Consider the following 24,416-nt stretch of genomic DNA (forward strand, 5'->3'; position numbering starts at 1 on the left):
CGTTCTAGAATACTAATGAATGTTTATTGATAATAAAAAATTAATTAGGAATTATTTAATAAAAGAATGCGATATTATTTTCCTGGTATGGAGCTATACAAAAACTATCCAACCCTGCATGATGGTTATCCGGCCAGTTTATTTCAAACAGAGTGCTTATTTTTCTTCATCTTCAGATAGCTGAATATGGGTTTCTCTGGAACGGGGATACACTTGACTAGCCAACCAATTGGCCAAGAGATGACTGCAATCCCAATGCATACACCCCATTGTCCCCAATTCAGCCTCTCTGTATCTGCAAATTTCTTGAGAACCTCAACCATCACAACCTGAAGAACAATTGTCACCGCGATGATCCCCATAAACAACTTGTTGGTGTGTATTCCCTTGAAGACATTCTTCTTCTCTAGCTTTCTTGCATTGAACTCATTAAATATCTGGCAAAGCACAAAAGTGTTGAAGATCAATGTGTCCTTTACCTTATCACTGACACCGAAGATTGCTTTGCCCCTGAATTGTAAGATCAAGAGGACGGTTATCTGGTATAGAGCTTGAGGCAAGAGGTTCCTCCACATGATGTTTGTGATGAGAGGCGCTGTCCTTCCCACTGGTGGCTTCTCCATAAGTTCTTTTGTGGGTTTTTCTGTGGCAAGAGCAAGAGCTCCAAGTGTGTCCATGATCAAGTTTACCCACAATAATTGAACTGCTGTTAATGGGACTTGACCTGCTGAAACTGCTGCCACAAAGTTGATCACAAGAGCTGCAACATTGACGGTGAGTTGGAATTGTATGAACTTCTGGATATTATTGTAGACACATCTTCCCCACATCAAAACTGTAGCAACTGAAGCAAAGTTATCATCCATGATCACAATATCTGAGCTTTCCTTGGCAACTTCGGTGCCTTGAATCCCCATGGAAAGTCCTATATCAGCTTCTTTCAATGCCGGTGCATCATTAGTGCCATCACCCGTCACAGCAACTACATGACCTTTCTGTTTCAAGCATTGCACCATTAGAAGCTTATCAAAAGGAGAAGACCTTGCCATCACACAAATTTTCTCAACTTTCTCCATTCTCTGTTCTGGTGTGTAGTTGCGAAATTCCACACCTTCGATCACTGCTCCAAGCATGTCTTGACCAGGCCTGAGTATCCCACATTCAGTGGCTATGGCTTTTGCAGTGAAAACATTGTCGCCGGTAATCATTTTGACGTTCACCCCTGCATATTGGCATTCTTCAACTGCTTTCTTCACACCGGGACGACATGGATCTTTAAGACCGACAACTCCCAGTAGGGTCAAACCATCTTCCTTTAGCTCAACTTTCTGGTCTCCTTCAACTTGCCCCTCTGCTGCAACTTCTTTATGTGCGAATGCTATGCATCTGAGGCTGCTAGCTGCCATACCTTGAATAATCTGCTCAAAGTTCCTTTTTTCAATTGTATCAATATCCTTGACAACTCCAGAGGCATTGTAGTAACTTGTGCACATTGCTAGTATCATCTCTGCTGCCCCTTTCCAGTGTACATGGACTGAGCTGTCAGCCTTTCTCTTCACCAGAACTCCACTCTGTTTCTTCTTCGAATTAAAGGCTTCAACGTGGAGAATGCTAGAACTCTTCCCGACTTTCTCCATATCCATGTTCAACCCATGTACCGCCCATGAAAGAATAGCCTTTTCAGTTGGACTGCCTGAGATCTCCATTTCAGAATCCAAGCTAGGCCTGTACACACCACCAGTTGTATTAAGAGCAACCCCTTCTTGGATCAAGTCGAGAACACAAGGAGAGATAGATGAATAAGCTTCTTCTTCCACACTTTCTTTCCCCAACCAAAACTTAGTCACCTTCATCTGGTTCATGGTCAGAGTACCTGTTTTGTCAGTACAAATTGTTGTAGCAGATCCCATGGTCTCACAAGCAGAGAGCTTCCGCACCATTGCGTTATCAACCATCATTCTCTTCATGGAATAAGCAAGAGTGAGAGTCACAGCTAATGGTAGACCTTCTGGAATTGCCACCACAACAATTGTAACGGCAGCTGCTACAATCCCAATAACGGCATTTATTATGTCATTAGATTTTGTCTTGCTGCCATTGTACTCTTTGTTTCCATTGTCATCCTCTGTATTCCCTGTGAAGTACCGGACCAACATGACTACAAGAACAAAGAAAGCAACTGCCAAACCAACTTTACCGATGGACGAAGTTAGCTTGTCTAAACGTGCTTGCAGAGGTGTCTTTTCACTGGTGTCTTGGCTAATTTGGCTCATCATTTCACCCCAGTTTGTGTTCATCCCGACTGACGTGACAAGCATGCGACCATAACCATCAGCTATTTTAGTCCCAGAGAACAAGAAAGGATTCTCAGTGACACTCACCTCAACATGGTCGCTCTCCCCTGTCATGCTTGATTCATCTACTGATAAAGAATGGCCATCTAAAAGCAATCCATCAGCTGGAACTTGGTCTCCAATCTTCAAACAAATGACATCACCTACCACAATTTCAAATATGGAAATCTGCTGGCGCCTTCCATTTCTCACAGCCTCAATTTGGAGATTGTTACTGATTTTGGACAATTTGTCAAACTGTCTGCTCTGTCTGTAGTTGCTAATGGCTGAAACAGAAATGACCAGAATGACTGCGAGACAAATGCTTCCACCGTCAATCCAACCGTCTTTCAATCCATGTTCTTTGATGCCGAAACCAAGAGAAAGCGCAGCACATCCCAAGAGGATTAGGATTGTGAGGTCTTTGAAGGCTTCCCATACAAAATGGAGGAATCCTTGCGTTGGCGGTTTCTTATATGTGTTGGAACCAAATGCTTCGTGTCTGCGCGCAATGTCTTCTGCATCATCACCATTGATTCCATGCTCTGCATCAGTTTTGAGAGCTGATGCTACTTCTTCAATCCCTCCAAGCTCCAAGAGCTCCTTGAAATTTTTCTCCTTCACAAGCTCAGTGAGGCTTTTTTGGTCTGCTTTGAATCCATTAATGGCTGGGACCGAGACTGGCTCGACCCTAACAATGGAGTAAGAGAGTGTGGGAGATATGAATATGGAGTTGGTATGTTTGGGAAGAGTAGAAGGTCGTAAAGAGAGGAAGGCTCTAGAGCAATAGATGGTAATGAAAGCAGAATGCCATTTTCTTTTGCTTATGCCAAGACTACTGCTCGGAACATCAAGAATCAACCCAACATCGCTTCGCAATTTTTCATGCAGGGCACTGAAGGTTGACCTACTCATGCTCTTTCGAAACAGCAAGGCGTATCACAGAAACTATTCTGATTGATCGGTTGGCAGTAAAAGAACTTTTGACAAGACAATGGGATCGTGTCACAATTGATCTAGGAATGCTAAAGTGCAAAAGGATATCTTGTAGCTAATGTTGTATACCACCTTGCATGCAAAGCCCTTACTTTATAGTAATGCAGGTTACTTGGATTGAAAGTTTCAAACCCTTACATGAAACTTACCCCGCGTGCATGTCGATATTTTCCTGGAAAGAGCTCTATGATGATGGCAGGAAGACAAAGAGCCAAGTGATTGCGTGCCCTGAGTGGTTTCGCACCAATTTATTTGCATTGTGGTTGTAAAGTCGTGGAGATTATGATATCAAACTATGACAATTCTCTGCCAGAAGTGGATTCATCGGGAAATAATATATATGAACAAAGTAGGAATGGAAGAAACAAAAAATACGCGGCAAACCGCGACGGCCACCGACATTAGAAGATTGCTTCCATTTGACTTCATCTTTTATTTTACGGATAATACTTGGCTGGTCAGCCAGTCTTAGCCAACCACGACGCGGCTCTTTTGCAGATCGACATGTGTGTGTTTTTTTTGTTTTTTGTCTTTTCTCTTTTCTCCCCAAACTGCTGAATTCCCTCTTCTTCCTCGGCCATCAGAGTATCAGATCCATTCTCCCTCTCTGTCCCTCATCAAATCCCAAATCCAAAATCAATGGTCCTGAACATAATGACAAGAAGGGTCTGTGGGCAAAGAAACAAGCAAAGGGGAAGAGATCGATCAAACAAGAAAAGAAGAAGCATAAAGGGTTTTGCCATCAGTGTCAGGTCCAAATCGAAGGCCTTCTTCAACAGCTCAATTCTACTCGCCAATTGAGTCGTCCGCTCCTCGACTCCGGCCACCGCGCACAGTTTATTCTCTGTCGGTGCCTGTTCCGCGCTGGATCTTGGCCTTCTTTCTTCATTTTTGGTTTGGATTCAAGGGCTGGCCTTGGAGTAGAGTGTTCGGGTTTGGATAGCAATTGTGGATTTTCCTTGGGATTTGAGAAGGAAGAAGGAAGAAGAGGGCTGGAGGAGGAGAAGGAATTCGCTCCAATCAGATGGTGCGCGGGGGGCAAAAAAAACCACACGTTTTGGGCTTTGAGAGAGCCACGATAGCCATGGTTAGGACTAGCTGACCAGCCCTGGTCAATGAAGTATTTTCCTTATTTTATCTAATATATATATATATATATATATATTTGTTTTTTTTGTTTTGTAAAAGCCCCAAGCGAAGTGACCCAATAGAGAAGTGAGTCTATATTTTTGAGTTTTTCTAAAATTACATTTTTCATTATTAAACAGAATTAAACGGATATTGACTAAGATCATTTCCTAATTAAGTTCCCATATATATATATATATATATATATATATATATATATATATACACACAAACATATGTCATAGTACTAAAAATTAAAGACCTGAATCTGAGTTTGGTCAAAAGTCCCAAATTCTTTTTCCACCAAAAAATATTCCCAATCCCTTAATATCAAACGCAGAAGATAAGATGAACAATTAATTCAGATCCTATTTTTTTAATAGATTAATTCAGATTCCTAGTTGAACGTGGTATTAAACAATCTGCCAAAACATACATGGATTAATCTTACACGTACCAGACGAGTTGAAAAAAAAAAAAAAAAAAACTCCAGTGAATTTCTAATTGGTTTGCTATGACGTGGTCAATAAGTTTTGACGGAAATAGTACGTTGACTTCTACCGAAACTCATGCACTACTTAATTCACTAGCAATATATCTCAGAGTTAATAGCATGGTAATTTCATGTCGGAACTTTGCCGTAAGAACGTCGAAAAACCCACGCAAGCTAGGGCTACCTACTGTTTTGACTTTCAAGGAAGACCGAGTCCACGGAATCGGAACCCGGTCAGTAAATTGCATTCAGCTGTTCTATGCGATGATATCATGATCTCAAACATATAACGTACTTGTTTTGTTTAAGATCTTCACTACAACAAATAGAAAGCTTTATATATTTTCTTGAACAAAAAGAAAGAACATGATGAATTATTATTATTTTAGCATTCAATTCAAAACAAGAACATATTACGGAATGAGAGTACTAGTCAGCTATTTATACTACAAGAGTGTCAAATAGTTGGCAAAATACACTTTTACCCTTAACACAAATGTGCATGGTCGGAGCTCACCATTTGTTTTCTCTATCAATATTTAAGCAACAATGTGAGTAGTGCTATGTTCGTTCAGGTAGCTCACCTAGTTTTTTGAATTTGCGATTATGCTTTTGTTTCTTGCCTTCATGTTTGGGTTGTGGATGAGCCGACTGGCTGTCCTATTCCTTATTGTACGTCCTATCCTTCTGGAAAAGAAGGAAAAAAGAAAGAAAGAAAGAAAGAAAGATGCATGCATGATAGAAAATTCATAACTCAACCTTATTCGATTTATCATAATTAACTTGTAAGACTGGGCAAGGACAGATGAAATAATTGGTGTCCAATTCTTTAATAAGTCTTCACTATGCCAGAAAAGCAATCAGTCGACAAGGAGATCTGTCATCTGATTAAAAAAATTTCTGTTGTCTAGTACGGTGCCGTCTTTTGGGGCATCAGACGACAGATTTCCTCTGTCGTCTTATTTATCAGACGACAGAAATTTGTTAGGTCTTATGTTGTCTGATGAAATCGAGACATGAGGCTAGTGAATTCAAACGACAGATAAATGTGATGTGATCTGAAAACAAATAACAGTTCATTGTAATTTCTATGATCTAATGCTTATTTCAAAGACAGAAAAATGTGGTTTGAATGCTCCAAAGTAGAAGATATGAAATCGTATCTGTTGTCTGAATGGACTTATAATAACATTCTAGTGTTGTTTTATTCACATTCCAATAACAGTTAACTGTCATTAGCATTCAGTTTAGATTACATTTATCTATCGTCTTTAGTAGCCTACAATAACATTTATATGTTGTTTGAGTGCACAAGTAACAACATATTTTTTCTTGTTTCTGTTGTTCTTAGATATGTCCAACAACATATTTGGATTTCACTTTGTTGTTGTTTTTTATTTTAGATGACAATTTTCTGTTGTTTGAGTACACAAGTAACAACATATTTTTCCTTGTTTATGTTGTTCTTAGATATGTCCAACAACATATTTAGATTTTATTTTGTTGTTGGTTTTTATTTCAGATGACAATTTTCTGTTGTTTGAATGCACAAGTAACAACATATTTTTCCTTGTTTATGTTGTTCTTAGATATGTCCAACAACATATTTGGATTTCATTTTGTTGTTGCTTTCTAATTCAGATGACATATTTGTATTCTCATTGTGCCACAATTATGTAAATCTGGAAACTACCCAATGCATTCATCAAATATGGAATCCATTCATAAAAACAATATTTGATTAATCTGTTACTGCAGCTATACATACATCCATAATGGAGCTAAACTTAGTAAACATCAGTTCAATAACCTATAGCAGTTTGCATGATCAACAAATGGAACCCAAAAAACATTGATATCTCATATTATTGATCATGTTTGGTGAAGGCGGATTTATGTGGTGCATCAGTCTCTTCAACAGCTGGTTTCGACACTGTTTTTTCGCATCTTTTCATTTGCAGTGCCTTCATCCTTAGTGTTATTGCTTTAACTTTGGCTGTGTTGTTAGACTGGGGAATCATGCCTTGAAAGAAACAGATCTGATCAATAGTCAGCAATATGTATATCACACAATTAAGTAAAGGAACCAAATGTCAAAAACTTAATAGCCACATCAAGTAAACAAATATTAGAACAATTCTAGCATTAACACAATGTTCAGTTCTAGCAAAAATTTCACAGAAAAAAAACTAAAAAACCACATGTTCAGTTTGTCACCTAGGGTCATGTCAAGGCAGAATAAAGAGGGGTTTTTTTCCAATGCATTGACGTCAATTAGGGTTCATATCCATGGCAGAACTGGTACGCTCTTTGGCTTATAATCTTCTTATATCACCCTAACCAACAAAACCATCGATACCATTCAGATTGAAAGATATATCTGAGGGGGGGGGGGGGGGGGGGGGGGAGTTTCAAACTCTAAGCTAAAACACTAGTGAGCTCTATATATGAAGGAAAGTTAAAAGAATTTGATTACAAAAATTCAATGGATTCAAAATGTTTAAACTTTTCCATACCAAGAATCGAAATCATATCAGGTACAATCTCAAGTACTAAATATGGACTTGCTCCAAATCATAAACTCTAAGCTAAAACACTAGTGAGTTTCAAACTCTAAGCTAAAGCACTAGTGAGCTCTATATATGAAGGAAAGTTAAAAGAATTTGATTACAAAAATTCAATGGATTCAAAATGTTTAAACTTTTCCATACCAAGAATCGAAATCATATCAGGTACAATCTCAAGTACTAAATATGGACTTGCTCCAAATCATAAACTCATGCAGGGTATATCCAACATCATATATAGCAGACATAATTAATGATGAAAGGAATGCCAGAGAGACCTACTTAAGGCACTCCAACTTTGATGCTTCAAATATGGCTAATTGGGTGTTCTGTATAACTAGAATGTATATCTCATGCATGCATATTACTGGCACCTTTCATCATATTATGATCGACATCCTGACTTTATGAATTGGTGCGCTGTAGCTTTGCATTTTGAAAACTAAATGACAAAAGCATGTCTAGAAGCTTGAAAGCAAAACGAAGACAAGCAATATATTTAAGCCTTATCATGAATTGGTGGCATGATTAAACAAAATTAAATTAATTCAACTGGCGGTGGTATATATGATCAAATAGAATAAATTGGTAGAGAAGAGTATGAAAGGATGGGTTCGTACCAATTTCAGACTCAAACACCAATTGCTCGCTTGAGAGTTTGAAGAAACTGAATATATTGAAAACAATTATATGAATACATATATGAATCATGAGTGAAAGAAAACAAAAGCACCCTAGAGGACTGACCTTCCTTAATTCAAAGCTAGGTGGGAATACATATATGTAGTTTCCTCTTACTTGAGACAACTTGCAGTCTCAGTTGACCCAGCTTGCCTTGCCATCTCAATCAAGCAAATACAGTTGTAGAAAACATGTAGCGGTCCCATGTATCACAACTCATGTTCTGCAAAAGATAGGTATTGGAATTCAGGAGAAAAGGAAGACACATAAAGACTTAATAATGTTTATTGAGCAATAGTCATACCAAGAAAAATCAAACGAAAATTAAGGTTTCAGGATTTTGTTCATTACTAATTCCATGTTTCGGGTGAATTAGATTTGACCACAAATTTTCAGTACAAAAAACTGCTTCAGTAGTAGAAAAAAAGCCAAAGGAAATTGATCAGCTCTAGAAAGGCAAATGCATGGTCACAGTTTGTATTCCTTTTGTTGCTTTAGTGTCATCTTCAAATGAGGTTTGGTCTAGACTGGATATTAATAACAGGAAATGGCAGTGTACTGCAGAAAATTGTATCCACCTTAACCTCTTGTTAATCAAAACCAAACTGATTCAGTACGTTGAAACTACATTGAGATAAAAAGAACACTTTTATATGAATTGAATGAAACTAAATCGTCTTTATTCTAAAGATAATCAAAGCAAACACATCTATACTAAAATTAATTTTATGCAAAATAACAGTGATGAAGCAAATAGAATCGGACTTTGATCCAAGGTGACAAATATTTGTAAACTTTTGTTTAATTGCAGGGTCACTATAGCATGAAACCATTAATCTCATTGCTCAGATTATCCCAAACTATTACATACTAAATTCCCAAACCATAACATCCCCAACATACTAAACAAACTAATGCCCGAGCTATTTAGTTTGTTGCTTCTCCTCAGACCCGACCTCTCAAATCTAAAAATGTTTAAGTGGCAAACTTTCAAATTGAATGTTGACCTGGGTGATCCTCCTATGCCCAACTTAGCAATGACTTTAACCTACAGATCCCTACTACCATATTAGATCTGCTTAGCAAACACATTTCATTACTCTGGAACACATTTAATGGCTTCCAAATTAAAGCAACCTAGCTTCTAATTGGAGGAAGTCGATTTGAATAAAGTACTGAGAATGTTTTTGATTTGATTTCAGAAAGAGAGATAACAACATAACAGAGGTTAAAATAATTCCCCTTCATGTTGGGGGTATCATAGAATAAAAACAGAAGTACCCAATTGAAATCAAGACTGAAACTTTAGTGTAGAATCCAATCCAAATCACCAAACCCATAAACTAAATGAGGATAATCAACAAAATCTACTTACAGGAGACTTGTCCTTTCGACTTGAACAACGGTCACAAACCTGAAAACTCCTCTCTGCAAATGGCGTAACCTTGATCAGTGTCCTTTGCAAGAATAGAGATTTCTATAATGAAAAGTTTGCAAAACCTTAGCCAAAACAAGCAACTTGGTGTGCTTATAATGAAAAGAATCAAGTAATGCATGTCCCTTATTTAACCCTTATACTATGCAGTCTTATCTACTTCGGTCTAATAACCTATCACTAAATTTCTCTTGCATGTAAATAATGCAGAATAGGAACTAGCATATACTACAAGAAAAACTTACCATTTGCCCTTGCTCAGCACTTTTCTTAACCTCAAAGCCTTTTCTTCTCTTGCCCTTAGAAGGCTTGTCCTCTATTTCTTTAGTAGATCTATCCATCATCCTCTTGTTCTCCAGCTAGAGTTTTGATATGCAAAAATCCTACACATAATAAATTTCAGTTAATAAATGATATGTAGTTTTAACAAGAAATTGATACAGCTAAGTTATGTGCTCGAACCAAGATATAAGTTAAGGCCATTACCAGATGGACACCATCAAATAACAAACTAAACAAATTAGTAAACCAAAAAACTCAATTATCAGCTGGAGCAATTAATACAATAGCATATTACAAGTGCATGCCAAAAACTGTAATTGAACAAAAGGGCAGCACGCAACAGGTACTCTCAACAAAGGAAATACAAAAACCAATCACAAAACAGAAACCAACACTCGTGGAAACTTATGAATAAAGGGAAAAAAGAAAGAACCAATGAATAAATATATGTGGAGCAAGGTAGGGGAACTTAGGCAAACACAATCACTTGTAATGCATGACATGCAAAAATAATAATGGTATCTACTATAGGAATAAATACAAATTATAAACCTGGATACTTAGACACAGCAGCTCTGCAAGTCTCTTCAAGGTAACCCTTGAGTAATTCTTTGAAACAACTAGAATATTATGCAAAAGCATCACATGTATAAGAAATTGATTGCAAACCAAACAGTGAATTAAAAGACAGAAAAGTATATGTGTCTAGGGAAAACCTACATGTTTATTTATCCTCTGCCTTATCTTCATCTGCTTTGTCATTTATAAAGATCCTCCAAGCATATTCTTCTCATTGGAAGCCTGAAAACAAAGCTTTTAGGAGGTTCAAGTCATTGGAAGGCGGAAGAGACTAAGAAAATTAGAAAGAGAGTGTGTAAATAAGTGATGTAGTTTACCCATGAGAATACTTGAGAGTCAGAAAGCCATAGGAGCTCATGGGTTTAGAATCTCTTTGAAGCGAAATCAAAACTGAACACCATGAACAATATTGCATCATACTAAATATGCATCATAAAATAGAAAAATGAAAAGTAAAAGAAGAGTTAGAGAGTGAGTTATATAAGTTCCTGATCAAGCCAAAACCCAAAAAAGATAATTGTAACATACAACTTAATAGACATCACAAAAGAAGATTGACAAAAATCAAAGCTACTACTTACTCTGAAATTGAACCCATATATGTGGGAAATAAATAAAGTTTCCTTCTGAAGGTAGACAGAGTGGAGCACCCAACCTCCGTACTTAGTTACATCTAACCTCCTATAAAATCCAGATCTGAAATCAAATATTTGTTCATAAAAAGAATCGAATGAATCAAAATCGAATCAATTGATAAGGAAATGCCTCAAAGACTTTAGCCAAAGTTAAATGCCTCAAAGACTAATCAGTTTAAAACTTGTGGCGATACAACCTATGAAAGTAATGCCAAGGAGCCAAGCCCCCACTTCCATAAACCTGCCACCAACAAAACACATATATCAACTCAAATTCAAATAACCCAATTGCTCACAGCCCCACAAACTTTGAAAAGCAAATGCACATGTTACATGATGTTTGAACATGCAATTCTCTAATGCTCAATACATAATATGATGATTTGTTTCAATTAATGTCATCGTAACTAGGTTCATCAACAAATGTAGCAGTTGCTTTAATCAACAAGAAAAACCAACCAACAAACAAACTAATGGCATTTGTATTCTTCTATTATACAAATGTCTAGACCTACAGCTATCTCTGAATCAAATAGCATAAACACACACCAAGCTTATCATTTTCAATGTATATTTCTAGTTTTACCCAGAACATACTTAAAGCAGACTTTTGTTAACTTGTACCAATCTAAAGAAAAAAATTGAAGATCCCATTTTCTAATTATAATTAAATTGAGAGAAAAGAATCAAATTAGTATTGCAAATTGCTTTCATATTACCTTATGAATCACGAAGTCATCCAAAATAGGAGGTCATTGTTAAAGAAGGAAGCCTTGTCATGTTCTGAAAGCGGGTCAAAGAGGAACCAAACTAGCACTACCTCTCTAACCAATTCTGCAAAAATAAAAATCAAGAGCAAAATAAAACCAGAAAAACCCCAAAACCAGAAGAACCCTAAAAGTCCAAATTAAAAAAACATTGTCTTTGAGAGAAAAGCCTTCCGGGGACTGGATCTGAACGGAGGGTTAAGTAGGAAGAGGCGGAGGCGATGTAGAGGTAAGGCCGTCCATTGCCTGGACGGTGTTCTCTTTCATGGCGTCACCGTGGTACTTGACTACACTGGTCTTGGCACTGAACTTCTGGATGAAGGGTAGGGATTCAGAGAGAATCTAGGGAGGCTTCAGGGTTTTGAGAAAGAAATTTATGGGAGAGATGGAGACAAAGAGAAAGGGGATTTTGTTGGTAAAGGAGAGAAAGAGAATGGGAGAGCGAACGAGCAGAGATGGGAAAAGAGAAAGAGAAGAGCCGTGGAAAAAACGCGAAGTCTTTCGCAACTAAGCCAAAAAGAAAAGGAAAAAAAATATAACTTACCTTATTCAGACAACACAATTTCTTAACTGTGTTGTTTGAATATCACTCTATTGACTATTCAGCTATAGGGTTTGGGCATTTGAGAGGGAAAAGCCTAAAACTTGTTGGAGGGAAGTCTGAAATTTCTGTTAGGGTTCAATATAGAAAATTTTCATCTTTTCAGACGACATTTAAGTGTCGTCTGAGTCTGACCATATCTTCAAAATGAAACAAGCATAGTTTCTCATTGTATTCAGACAACACATTTAATTTATGTGTCGTCTGAATTTAGTCTGAAACACTCAGACGACAGAAAATGACCATTCTGTCGTCTGAACTCTGTTGTCTGATAGTTTTTTTGGCATAGTGCTTTAACAACTTCCATATGCAAGGGTTGATGCATTCATGTAAAATTTAGAGACCGCAAAACAATGGGTTACCGTCCAAGTTGAGACATGGCATAGTACAGACCAAGCACACCAGGACCAAACCATGCCATGGCAGTGACATGCAACTAAGATTAATCCAAAGCACTAATGTACAACTTCATTTTCTGAAAAAGTAAATCAAAATACAGAAGTATCTTTCTGATGTAGGACGAGATTTTAGCCAATTTCAACAAAAAATCTCGAAAACAAAGAAGCATCTTCACATTAAAAAGAATAATTTGAATATTGGAAAGGTATTCAAATAAGCTTCTTAATGATAAAATTAATCATAAATTACTCTTTTGGATATATCGGGATTCTCGAGCAAAATCTTGGTTGGGATTCCAAGCATAATATTCTTTAGTATATAGGATTCAATTTTCGATTTTTATTTAATCAGGTTTAATTAAGTTTCCTAGTTTTAGTCTACAATAAATTGTTCTTAATTTATATTTTCTAGTTGTATTAGGTTTTTAGATTGTAATTTTCATTCAAGTTATCAATAAAACAACCAAATATTAGAGAAGTTTCTCTATGTTTCTTACGGCTGTGCCCGTAATTGCTATGCTAGTGGATTCTAGCTCATCTTATATGACTTTCGATGCTTGACGAAGTCTCTTACTATAGTGTTCACACTTCCCGCATCATTTGGTATCAGAGCGGGTATTGCCCGGTCCTTAGCAAATGACGGTCTAAGGGAGAAGTTCACTACCGCCAACCTCAAGGATTTTTTTATCCTTCTTCTTTTACTTCTTCTAATTTCTATATGTTCATCAGACTCACTATAAAATCTAGATATATTAGCTGAATTTGATTTGCTATCATTATTTCTTGGCAAAACCTCCACCTCTTCATTGTTATTTTTAGATAAAGAAGTGAACTTATTTTCATAAAATTCGGCATATCTTGACTCTATTACAGTGTTAACTGATATAGAATCATTGGGTTCTATAACAAGAAATCTATATCGCTTGCTATGTTCTGCATATCCTAAGAAAATACATTCTATTGCCTTTGGTCCCAACTTCTTTATCTTTGGTTTAGGTAATCTAACTATGGCTCTACAACCCCAAACTTTAAGGTAGTTTAAGTTGGGCTTTCTTTTAAACCATAGTTCATAAGGTGTGATTTTTAATGCCTTAGAAGGTACCCTATTTAGGATGTAACAAGCACTGAGCAAGGCTTCTCCCCAATATCCCTTACTCAAGTAAGAGTTTTGAAGCATTGCATTAACCATCTCTACAAGGGTCCTATTTTTCCTTTTAGCAACTCTGTTTTGCTGTGGAGTATAGGGTAGTGAAGTTTCATGTACAACACCTATTGATTCACAGTACGAAGGAAAATGATACTCTCCTCCTCTATCCGATCGTAGATATTTTATTCTGGTTTCACAAAGATTCTCCACTTCATTTTTATATATCTTAAATTTTTCTAGAACTTCATCCTTAGAATGCATAAGATAAACATAACAGAATCTACTAAGTCATCTATGAAAGTCACAAAATATTTCTTTCCTCCTTTAGTAGGTGTACTATGTAAATCACAAACATCGCTATGAATAATCGATCTGTAGCAAAGTAGAGGTTCTTTCAATCTTAGGAAAAGGCTTTCTAGTCAGTTTTGTTTGCAAGTAAGTAAAACATTTATTAGGCATATCATTCACAGGTTTTGGAATTAAATCTAGATTTGCCATGTTATTTAATTTTCTAGTATTAACATGTCCTAGCCTATTATGCCATAAAGATAAAGAATCAAGCATGTAAACAGAAATACTAGATACTTTATTAATATTAAGTTTGAACATTCCATCACACATATACCCTTTCCCAACAAAAGTACGACCCTTGGTCAGAATAAACTTGTCTGATTCAATGACAAGCCTAAAACCAAACCTATTCAAGAGACTTGCAGAGACTAAATTCTTTCTAACTTCTAGAACATGGTAGACATAAGTAAGAGTAAGAATTTTTCCTGATGTGAACTCTAATTCAGTTGTCCCTTTGCTTTGATAGTTGAAGTAGAAGAGTTTCCCATGTAGAGTACGTCAGTGACGGAACTGTGTGAGGGTCTTGGGGGGGGGGGGTCCAGACCCCTGCTAATTTGATCAGTTCCTTAATTAGTTGACTCTTGCCCGATTTGAATACCTTAATTATTAAGAGCTATACTATATTTCAACCCCACACCACCACTATATAATCTATCCTTTCTCTATTAATACCATAACTCAATGAATGAATTCCTTTAATCTTAGTTTTTGTATTTGATTGATATTTAACTTTAGAAGATATATATCAAACATTGAATTTTGATCTCGCAAAACTTCAATATAGTTGTAAAAGGACATTAACTACTGTTAATTATTTGTTCTTTTTATACTTCAATTTTATATTTAGGATGACAAAAAAAATGCTTTTATATTTGGACCCCCCCCCCCCCCCCCCCAAAAAAAACTCTTAATCCTGGTTCCGCCCCTGGAGTACGTTGTCATCTCCACTTGGTTCATATGTTTTAAACATATATATTTTTGTTCTTGCAAACATGCTTTGTAGCACCAAAGTCTATCCACCAAGCTTCAACATCCTCCATTATATTAATTTCAGAAATCATTGCCACAAATTTTTCATTGTTGGTTCCTTGTTTGTTCTTGAGATGACGACAATTTTTCTTGAAGTGACCAAATTTTCCACAAAAGAAACATCCTCCTTTTTTCTTCTTGTTTACCCTCTGACCTTGGGAGTTTTTCTTGGAAAGGTTTCCCTTCCTCTTATTATTTTCATGGCTGATTTTTGGGTTTTTAGGCCCTTCATCAACCATATGAATTTTGGAGGAGGGATTGGCTTCATCAGTTTTCTCACAGGCTTACATTCTTCTTCAATGCGAAGATGAGTCCCCAATTGCTCTATGGACATGTCCTCTTTCTTATGTTTGAGGCTCTTTTTGCATTCCTTCCAAGATGGTGGAAGTTTATCCATAATTGCAGATACAATGACAGAATCATCCATATGCATTTTAAATTGATTGAACTGATTGTATATATGCATAATCTCATGGAATTGTTCAACAATTGATCTATCATCAGTCATCTTATAATTGAAAAACTTTGAGACAAGAAATTTCTTACTGGTAGCATCAAGTGAGATATACTTCGCCTCAAGAGCGTCCCATATTTCCTTTGCAGTAGTCATCTCATGGTAGATATCAAATAATGCATCAGACATAGAGTTGCAAATATGGCCCTTGCAAATATAATCATCTTGTTCCCACTTAACTCGATCACGCTGTGCAGCAAGAGTTTCATCTTCTGTTTCTTGAGGTTTTGGAGTAGTAAGCAGATAGACCGCCTTTAGGCTTGAAAGGAGGAAGTGCAATATCTTTTGCCATCGTCTGAAATTTGCTCCATCAAGACGATCAAGTTTAACAAAGTTTGCAGTAAACTCCTTCAAAGATGCCATAGAAGAAGATAAAGTCTAAAGATTGTTCAGGTTCTTTGTCTGTGGGTTATGGCTAGTGAAGGAAAATGCTTCAAAGGCATGTATGAATTTATGCTTTCCTTTAGACTTTATTTGCCCCACAACAAGTGTGCAAAGGGGTTTGATCAAATAAGCCTTTAGGATACAATGAGGCCTAGTAATCCTGCTATTGTTGATCGGCGTCTTGCACTTACGAAGATCAACCAAACACTCAATTGAAAGTTACAAGAGGCTCAAGGTTTCTAGAAACTAAAATTGCAGCTTATAGTTTCCAGATTTGTTTTGTAAAGCAGGGAAGTAATGGATTGGAGGAACTGAAAGAATAAAGCAGAGAGTGTCTCAAGATATATGAAAATCAATTTTTTTTTTTTTTTGCTAATCTGCAGGCATCGCCCCTTTATATAGGGATATGTATGTTATTCCACGTGGGGTATGAGTACCCTCCTGATCAATGATCAATCTTTTGTCGCAAATACACGATATATTTAAGAACTAAATAAAGAATCGCAACTATAATATATATCCAAAGATCACAATACTAAAGCAAATTGAATTTACAAAAATGCACTCACTGACTTGGTTGGTTGAGAGAGGCTTGCGTATGCAACTCAATGTCCTAAGACAGAATTTCGTCCCCACACAGGTGCTGTGGTTGATCGTAGACGACTGCCCTGCAGGATACAATTCTCGTTCCAAGGCGTGACACTGTTGCCTTGAAACCTAGCGAACTTTACTTGTGTTTCTCTCGAGTGTTTATGAGAAGAGATGTCAGAAACGATTTTTTTCTTATTCTACAATGAACCTTCATGCCTCTTTTATAAAGAGTGGACAAGAAGAAGAAGACGTAACTGTTCAATCAATTTGAATTTGATTTGAACAGTTACAACCGTTTTGGGATCAGATCGATTTTCCAAAAATATTATCTGTATCCGAATTTATAAAAAGAAATGGTTTTATTGGAATTTTAATTTCGGCCCAAGGCCCAAGGCCCAAGGCCCTCTATGATATATTAAATATATATATATATATATATATATCAAATATTTTCATTGCAAAGGTCTTGTTGCCCATTCAATGGGCCTCCACCTTCACTTTGTCTATTTAATATGTTTCTTATGGAAACATATATAAAGAGATCAAAGTATGGCCTTATCTCCTATGTGGGATAAGGGAGCACTAGCTATTCCAATAGCTATACCAATCGGTTCTAATAGTGTATGCCTCTTCAATTAATTGGCATAACCCTTCCTAAGTGTGGCAACCTTTCATTTATGAAAGATAATGATTAAAGCATGTAATTAATATCCCAAGTAGTCACCAGTAGAAGTTAACAAGTTAACAACGTTTGCTTAATTTAAACAATAGATTGGTGCTTGTGAAGCAGTACAATGCTTTCACCAATATAACTATCCAACTGCTTCCTATATCTGGGATCCTTTTTAAAATTTGAATTGTGGTGATCAGTCACAATTCAATTTATCTTCTTTATAAGGGAAAAACTCACAAACAGTACCTGAACTATAGGTCACTAATAACTTTCGTACCTAAACTTCAAAAACTATCATTTTGGTACCTGGATATTTCACCCCGACCCAAGATTCATACCTGGCATCCACTTTGCCTTTAACGGTGTTAACTTTGTAAGGGTAAATCTGTCTTTTCACTTGCAGGAAGAGAGAAAAAAAATTAAAAATATATATATATATATATATATATATATATATATATATATATATATGAACAGTGCCCATGGTGAGAGAGATGAACAGTGAAATGACAGATTTACCCTTGTAAATTTAACACCGTTAACGGCAAAGTGGATCGCAGGTATGAATCTTGGGTCGGAGTGAAAAGTCCAGGTACCAAAATGATAGTTTTTGAAGTTAAGGTACGAAAATTATTAATGGCCCATAATTTGGGTACTGTTTGTATTTTTTTCCCTCTTTATAATTTGAAAACTATTCTAACAACATAACATCAATGGCAGCTCGTCACGACGGAGCGTAAGGACTCGTGGTGGATTCCCTTGCAGAATAAGGCGTTGAAATATAGAATATAGGTTTGAGAAACCAAGAGAGCGAGCCCAATGCCGCAAAAGTCCACATCAGTTCCAGGAGTTGGGAGGAGGGCTGAAGAAGTGAGCATTAGCTCTGAAGATTGGTGTAGAGCTAGCAATTAATGGTGAAGCCCACTAGGTGTTTGATGAAATGTGTCAACCGGACCCAAATACAAGAAATAACCACCCACACAAGGGTTCTTCCATTTTGTGTGGAAAAACCTTCAAAAACCTTGCAGTATTATCCTCTCAGTATTCAAACAAGGTAACCATGTTAATGTCCACATTAAAGCTGTGAGAGATTTCGATACTCCAAATTCTAGTTGGTGATGTCATTTCCTTGGAGACTGCAGAAAGAAATTCCAGCTGATACGGAATAAACCATGTTATTTGAAATTGTAGTTGGTGATGATGCCATGCTTCATTTCGTTACTAGTTCATGCATGCAGCATGATAGAGGTGACTGACAATAGCCGGAATTTGTTCTTGCTTTTCTGTGTCTAAAATTGCTGATGCATATTTTAGGATGCATGCTACATTGGCCGGTGGAAACCAATTGTGATACCAGTACGTGAACCTCATTTCATGTCGTCAACAAACTAGTCTCATGGATAGGTTGATGCAGGTTTCAGAGATGCTTTCTAGTTCTCAAGGTCTTGTCAGTTTGTTGGATACTAAACATAATTGCTGGAAATACAAAAGATGGGAAAGGAAATAACGAGCATAATTTCAGCAAGACAATGGTGATGACATGGTACACCTCCTGGTTAATTGGGTTGTAGCAGTTAATTTGCTGTGGTAGTAAAGCCCGAAGTTCCGGAAGAGAGATATCGGTTGTGACTCTTACTCTTGTTTTTTCCATGAGAGAAATGGGGGCTGATAGGAACAATCTGCTGTCAGACTATGGGCTCAACCACAACAACTATACCAATGAAATAGGCGCAAGTGGTAGTCTATACAAGGTCTAGCTTGGATTCATCAGAAATTGAAATCTCAGCAGTCCCGCTGAGAAAATGGTGAAGAATTGCAGCATTCTCCATGTAAGGCCTATTTGAAGAAGAGATGATGTGGAATTATGATGAAGAGGAAGGCAGACAAGTTCATTTAAAAGTAACTGCACAGATGATACTCATAATGTTCACGAGTTACAGTAATGCTGCTAGGCTTGGTAAAGATCTGGATGACAATGAATATTGAAACTTGAGCAGATTATTCAAGGTATAGCAGTCATGTAAAGATGAAACAGTAGGGAAGAAAGCAGTTTGAAGACATGATCACTGGCAACAATGTTTAAACTCAAACCCGTTTGGCTCCAAATGTGGGACATTCCAGGCTCTTAGGGAACACTTGGTACAAGAGTGAAAGAATGCCTGGAATTTCGGCAACACCACAAAAGAAAATGGAGAAGGTTGGAACAAGCTTCTAATGCTGCAATGCTTGATCGGGAAGGGTTGACTACATAGTTGAATGTTGCCAAATAGAGGTGCGGAAGAAGTGTGTATAATGACATCCTTAACTTCATCCAAATGTTCCTGCCAAAATAAATGTTGCTGCTATTGCCATCAACATAGTTGCAGCCGTTTCAGCAGGTATACTGCTCAAACTATAAGTTGTCTTATTGGTTAATTGATCCAATTTCGTTTGCCTATATAGTTTTTATTTTCAGTACAATCACATGTTGCTATGATTTACAGTCATATTATTGCATTTGAGTTCAAAATAACATTCTTTCAATCAGCTACCAAAGTGTAATTTGTTTATCTAATAAAAGGTTGTTAAAGCAGTCATGGTCATTAATAAACTATAGTTTACCATGTTTTGGTCTCTGTTTTCTTTTAGTACATCTAATCAAATTCCCATTGCTTAGAGATATTCAATACATTAACAAACTACTGAACAACTTACATGTACCATATAAGTTTACATTACATCGTTCTACAATACAAATGGTTGTCTATTAATACTAAAAAATTAATTAGGAATTATTTAATAAAAGAATGAAAATAATATCACCTGGTATAGAGCTAGACAAAAACTATCCAATCCTGCATGATGGTTATCGGGCCAGTTTATTTGAAACAGAATGCTTATTTTTCTTCATTTTCAGATAACTGAATATGGGTTTCTCTGGAACGGGGATACATTTGACTAGCCAACCAATTGGCCAAGAGATGACTGCAATCCCAATGCATACACCCCATTGTCCCCAATTCAGCCTCTCTGTATCTGCAAATTTCTTGAGAACCTCCACCATCACAACCTGAAGAACAATTGTCACCGCGATGATCCCCATAAACAGCTTGTTGGTGTGTATTCCCTTGAAGACATTCTTCTTCTCTAGCTTTCTTGCATTGAACTCATTAAAGATCTGGCAAAGCACAAAAGTGTTGAAGATCAATGTGTCCTTTACCTTATCACTGACACCAAAGATTGCTTTCCCCCAGAATTGTAAGATCAAGAGGACAGTTATCTGGTACAGTGCTTGAGGCAAGAGGTTCCTCCACATGATGTTTGTGATGAGAGGTGCTGTCCTTCCCACTGGTGGCTTCTCCATAAGTTCTCTTGTTGGTTTTTCTGTGGCTAGAGCAAGAGCTCCAAGTGTGTCCATGATCAAGTTCACCCACAATAACTGAACTGCTGTTAATGGGACTTGACCTGCTGAAACTGCTGCTACAAAGTTGATCACAAGAGCTGCAACATTGACAGTGAGCTGGAATTGGATGAACTTCTGGATATTATTGTACACGCATCTTCCCCACATCAAAACTGTAGCAACTGAAGCAAAGTTATCATCCATGATCACAATATCCGAGCTTTCCTTGGCAACTTCTGTTCCTTGAATCCCCATAGAAAGTCCTATATCAGCTTCTTTCAGTGCCGGTGCATCATTGGTGCCGTCACCGGTAACTGCAACTACATGACCTTTCTGTTTCAAGCATTGCACCATTAGAAGCTTATCAAAAGGAGAAGACCTTGCCATCACACAAATTTTGTCAACTTTCTCCAGTCTCTCTTCTGGCATGTAGTTGCGGAATTCCACACCTTCAATCACTGCTCCGAACATGTCCTGACTAGCCCCGAGTATCCCACATTCAGTAGCTATGGCTTTCGCGGTGAAAACATTGTCACCAGTAATCATTTTGACATTCACCCCTGCATATTTACATTCGTCAACTGCTTTCTTCACACCCGGACGGCATGGATCCTTAAGACCCACAAGTCCCAATAGGGTTAATCCATCTTCCTTTAATACAAATTTCTGGTCTGCATTTAGTCGCTCTTCTGCTGGAACTTGTTTATATGCAAACGCCATGCATCTGAGGCTGCTAGCTGCCATACCTTGAATAATATGCTCAAACTTCCTTTTTTCATTCTCATCCATATCCTTAACAAGTCCAGACGCATTGTAGTAACTTGTGCACATTGCTAGTATCATCTCTGCTGCTCCTTTCCAGTGTACATGGCTGGAGTTATCTGCCTTTCTCTTCACTAGAACTCCACTTTGTTTCTTCTTCGAATTAAAGGCTTCGACATGGAGAATGCTACAAGTCTTCACCACTTTCTCCATATCCATCTTTGACCCATGTACCGCCCATGAAAGAATGGCTTTTTCAGTTGGACTGCCAGAGATCTCAACTTCGGAATCCAAGCTAGGCCTGTACACACTACCAGTTGTATTGAGAGCAACCCCTTCTTGGATCAAGTCGAGAACATAAGGAGAAATAGATGAATAAGCTTCTCCTTCCACAGATTCTTTCCCCAACCAAAACTTAGTCACCTTCATCTGGTTCATGGTCAGAGTACCTGTTTTGTCGGTACAAATTGTTGTAGCAGATCCCATGGTCTCACAAGCAGAGAGCTTCCGCACCATTGCATTATCGACCATCATTCTCTTCATGGAATAAGCAAGAGTGAGAGTGACAGCTAATGGTAGACCTTCTGGAATTGCCACCACAACAATTGTAACGGCAGCCGCTACAATCCCAATGATGGCATTTATTATGTCATCAGATTTTGTCTTGCTGCCATTGTACTCTTTGTTTCCATTCTCATCCTCTGTATTCCCTGTGAAGTATCTGACCAACATGACTACAAGAACAAAGAAAGCAACTGCCAGACCAACTTTACCTATGGACGAAGTTAGCTTGTCTAAACGTTCTTGCAGAGGTGTCTTTTCATTGTTGTCTTGGCTGATTTGGCTCATCATTTCACCCCAGTTCGTGTTCATCCCTACTGATGTGACAAGCATCCGGCCATAACCATCAGCGATTTTAGTCCCAGAGAACAAGAAAGGATTCTCAGTGGCATTTACCTCAACATGGTCGCTCTCCCCTGTCATGCTTGATTCATCTACTGATAAAGAATGGCCATCTAGAAGCAATCCATCTGCTGGTACTTGATCTCCAGTCTTCAAGCAGATGACATCACCAGCCACAATTTCAAATATTGAAATCTGTTGGCGCCTTCCATTTCTCACGGCCTCAATTTGGAGATTGCTACTGACCTTGGACAATTTGTCAAATTGTCTGCTCTGTCTGTAGTTGCTAATGGCTGAAACAGAAATCACCAGAATGACCGCAAGACTAATGCTTCCACCATCAATCCAACCTTCTTTTAATCCATGCTCTTTGATACCAAAACCAAGAGAGAGTGCAGCACAGCCTAAAAGAATGAGAATTGTGATGTCTTTGAAGGCTTCCCACACAAAATGAAGGAATCCTTGCGTTGGCGGTTTCTTGTATGTGTTGGAACCAAATGCTTGATGTCTGCGCGCAGCGTCTTCAGTATCATCACCATTGATTCCATGCTCTGCATCAGTTTTGAGAGCTGATGCTACTTCTTCAACCCCTCCAAGCTCCAAGAGCTCTTTGAGATTTTTCTCCTTCACAAGCTCAGTGAGGCTTTTTGGGTCTGCTTTGAATCCATTAATGGCTGGGACCAAGGCTGGCTCGACTCTAACAATGGAGTAAGTGAGTGTGCGAGATATGAATGTGGAGTTGGTATGTTTGGGAAGAGTAGAAGGTCGTAAAGAGAGGAAGGCTCTAAAGCAATAGATGGTGATGAAAGCAGAATGCCATTTTCTTTTGCTCATGCCGAGACTACTTCTCGGAACATCAAGAATCAACCCAATATTGCTTCCCCCTTTTTCATGCAGGGCACTGAAGGTTGACCTACTCATGCTCTATAACTGCAAGGTGTATTACAGAAACTAATCGGATCGATCGATTGCCAGCAAAGAACGTACTATTGACAGGTCGAAGAGGGGTTGTGTAACAATTGAGTTGAGAATGCTCAAGTTTGCAAAAGGATATCTCGTACGTAGTATTGGAAGAATGCAATAAAATGCAAAGCTAATGTTTGTACATCACCTTGCATGCTAATGCCCTCTTATAATCTAATTACTTGGAATGAAAGTTTCTCTGCGCGTCTGCAGCATTTTCCAAGAAAGATGGAGGAAGAGAAGTAATCACAAATGATTTGTAATTGTGTGTTCTGTGCTGGTTCTCGCTGTAGTACGTCGGTCCTTAGAAAACCAACAGGACAAACTTTAATCTTTGAATATTAAGAGACTTGGGTTAGAGTTTTGGTATGTATATGCTACAAAAGATAAAGATGTTAACAAATTGATTTTAATTTGGTCTAATCCAAATCCCTTTGGAGAATATTACTATTTAATTTCTTCAAAAGATTAACATTACTTAATTAATTCAGATTCTTGGCAAACAAGAATCATATAATGAAGTGGTCAACAAGTTTTGACAGAAACAGTTCGTTATTGACTTCCGCGTACCGAAACTCAAGTTGTGACTCATGAACATTCTAGCATGCAACGCAAGGCAACGAAATAGATTAGCATGGTAATTTCATACCGGAGCTTTACCTTAACAATGTCGGAAAAACCCAAGCAAGCTAGGGCTACCCACTGATTGGTACGTACGTTCAGGAAGCTCACCTAGTTTTTCAAAGTTTGGATTATGTCATTGTTTCCTCCTTCACGTTTCACAACCTGGCCGCGCGTTGGTTGTCCGAGTATAAGACTCGA

General features: G+C 37.7%; 2 protein-coding genes across 2 annotated transcripts; both read right to left on the minus strand.

The window, feature by feature from the left end:
* Nucleotides 1–5: 5 nt before the first annotated feature.
* On the minus strand, nucleotides 6–4,432 carry LOC112197701 (putative calcium-transporting ATPase 13, plasma membrane-type). The gene has a single exon (XM_024338488.2). The coding sequence runs from the start codon at nucleotides 3,246–3,248 to the stop codon at nucleotides 144–146; it is 3,105 nt and encodes a 1,034-aa protein (XP_024194256.1). The 5' UTR covers nucleotides 3,249–4,432; the 3' UTR covers nucleotides 6–143.
* Nucleotides 4,433–18,167: 13,735 nt separating this feature from the next.
* On the minus strand, nucleotides 18,168–23,885 carry LOC112196031 (putative calcium-transporting ATPase 13, plasma membrane-type). Its single transcript, XM_024336296.2, has 2 exons — nucleotides 20,387–23,885; nucleotides 18,168–19,905 (listed from the first exon to the last, which is right to left on the minus strand). The coding sequence occupies exon 1, from the start codon at nucleotides 23,550–23,552 to the stop codon at nucleotides 20,430–20,432; it is 3,123 nt and encodes a 1,040-aa protein (XP_024192064.1). The 5' UTR covers nucleotides 23,553–23,885; the 3' UTR covers nucleotides 18,168–19,905; nucleotides 20,387–20,429.
* Between the last annotated feature and the right edge of the window lie 531 nt (nucleotides 23,886–24,416).

The sequence above is a fragment of the Rosa chinensis genome, chromosome 4, assembly GCF_002994745.2.
Source record: "Rosa chinensis cultivar Old Blush chromosome 4, RchiOBHm-V2, whole genome shotgun sequence".
In the NCBI taxonomy this organism is placed as follows: domain Eukaryota; kingdom Viridiplantae; phylum Streptophyta; class Magnoliopsida; order Rosales; family Rosaceae; genus Rosa; species Rosa chinensis.

Coding starts and splice junctions, on each gene's coding strand:
- LOC112197701 (XM_024338488.2), bottom strand. CDS start 3,248: ATGAGTAGGTCAACCTTCAGTGCCCTGCATGAAAAATTGCGAAGCGAT.
- LOC112196031 (XM_024336296.2), bottom strand. CDS start 23,552: ATGAGTAGGTCAACCTTCAGTGCCCTGCATGAAAAAGGGGGAAGCAAT.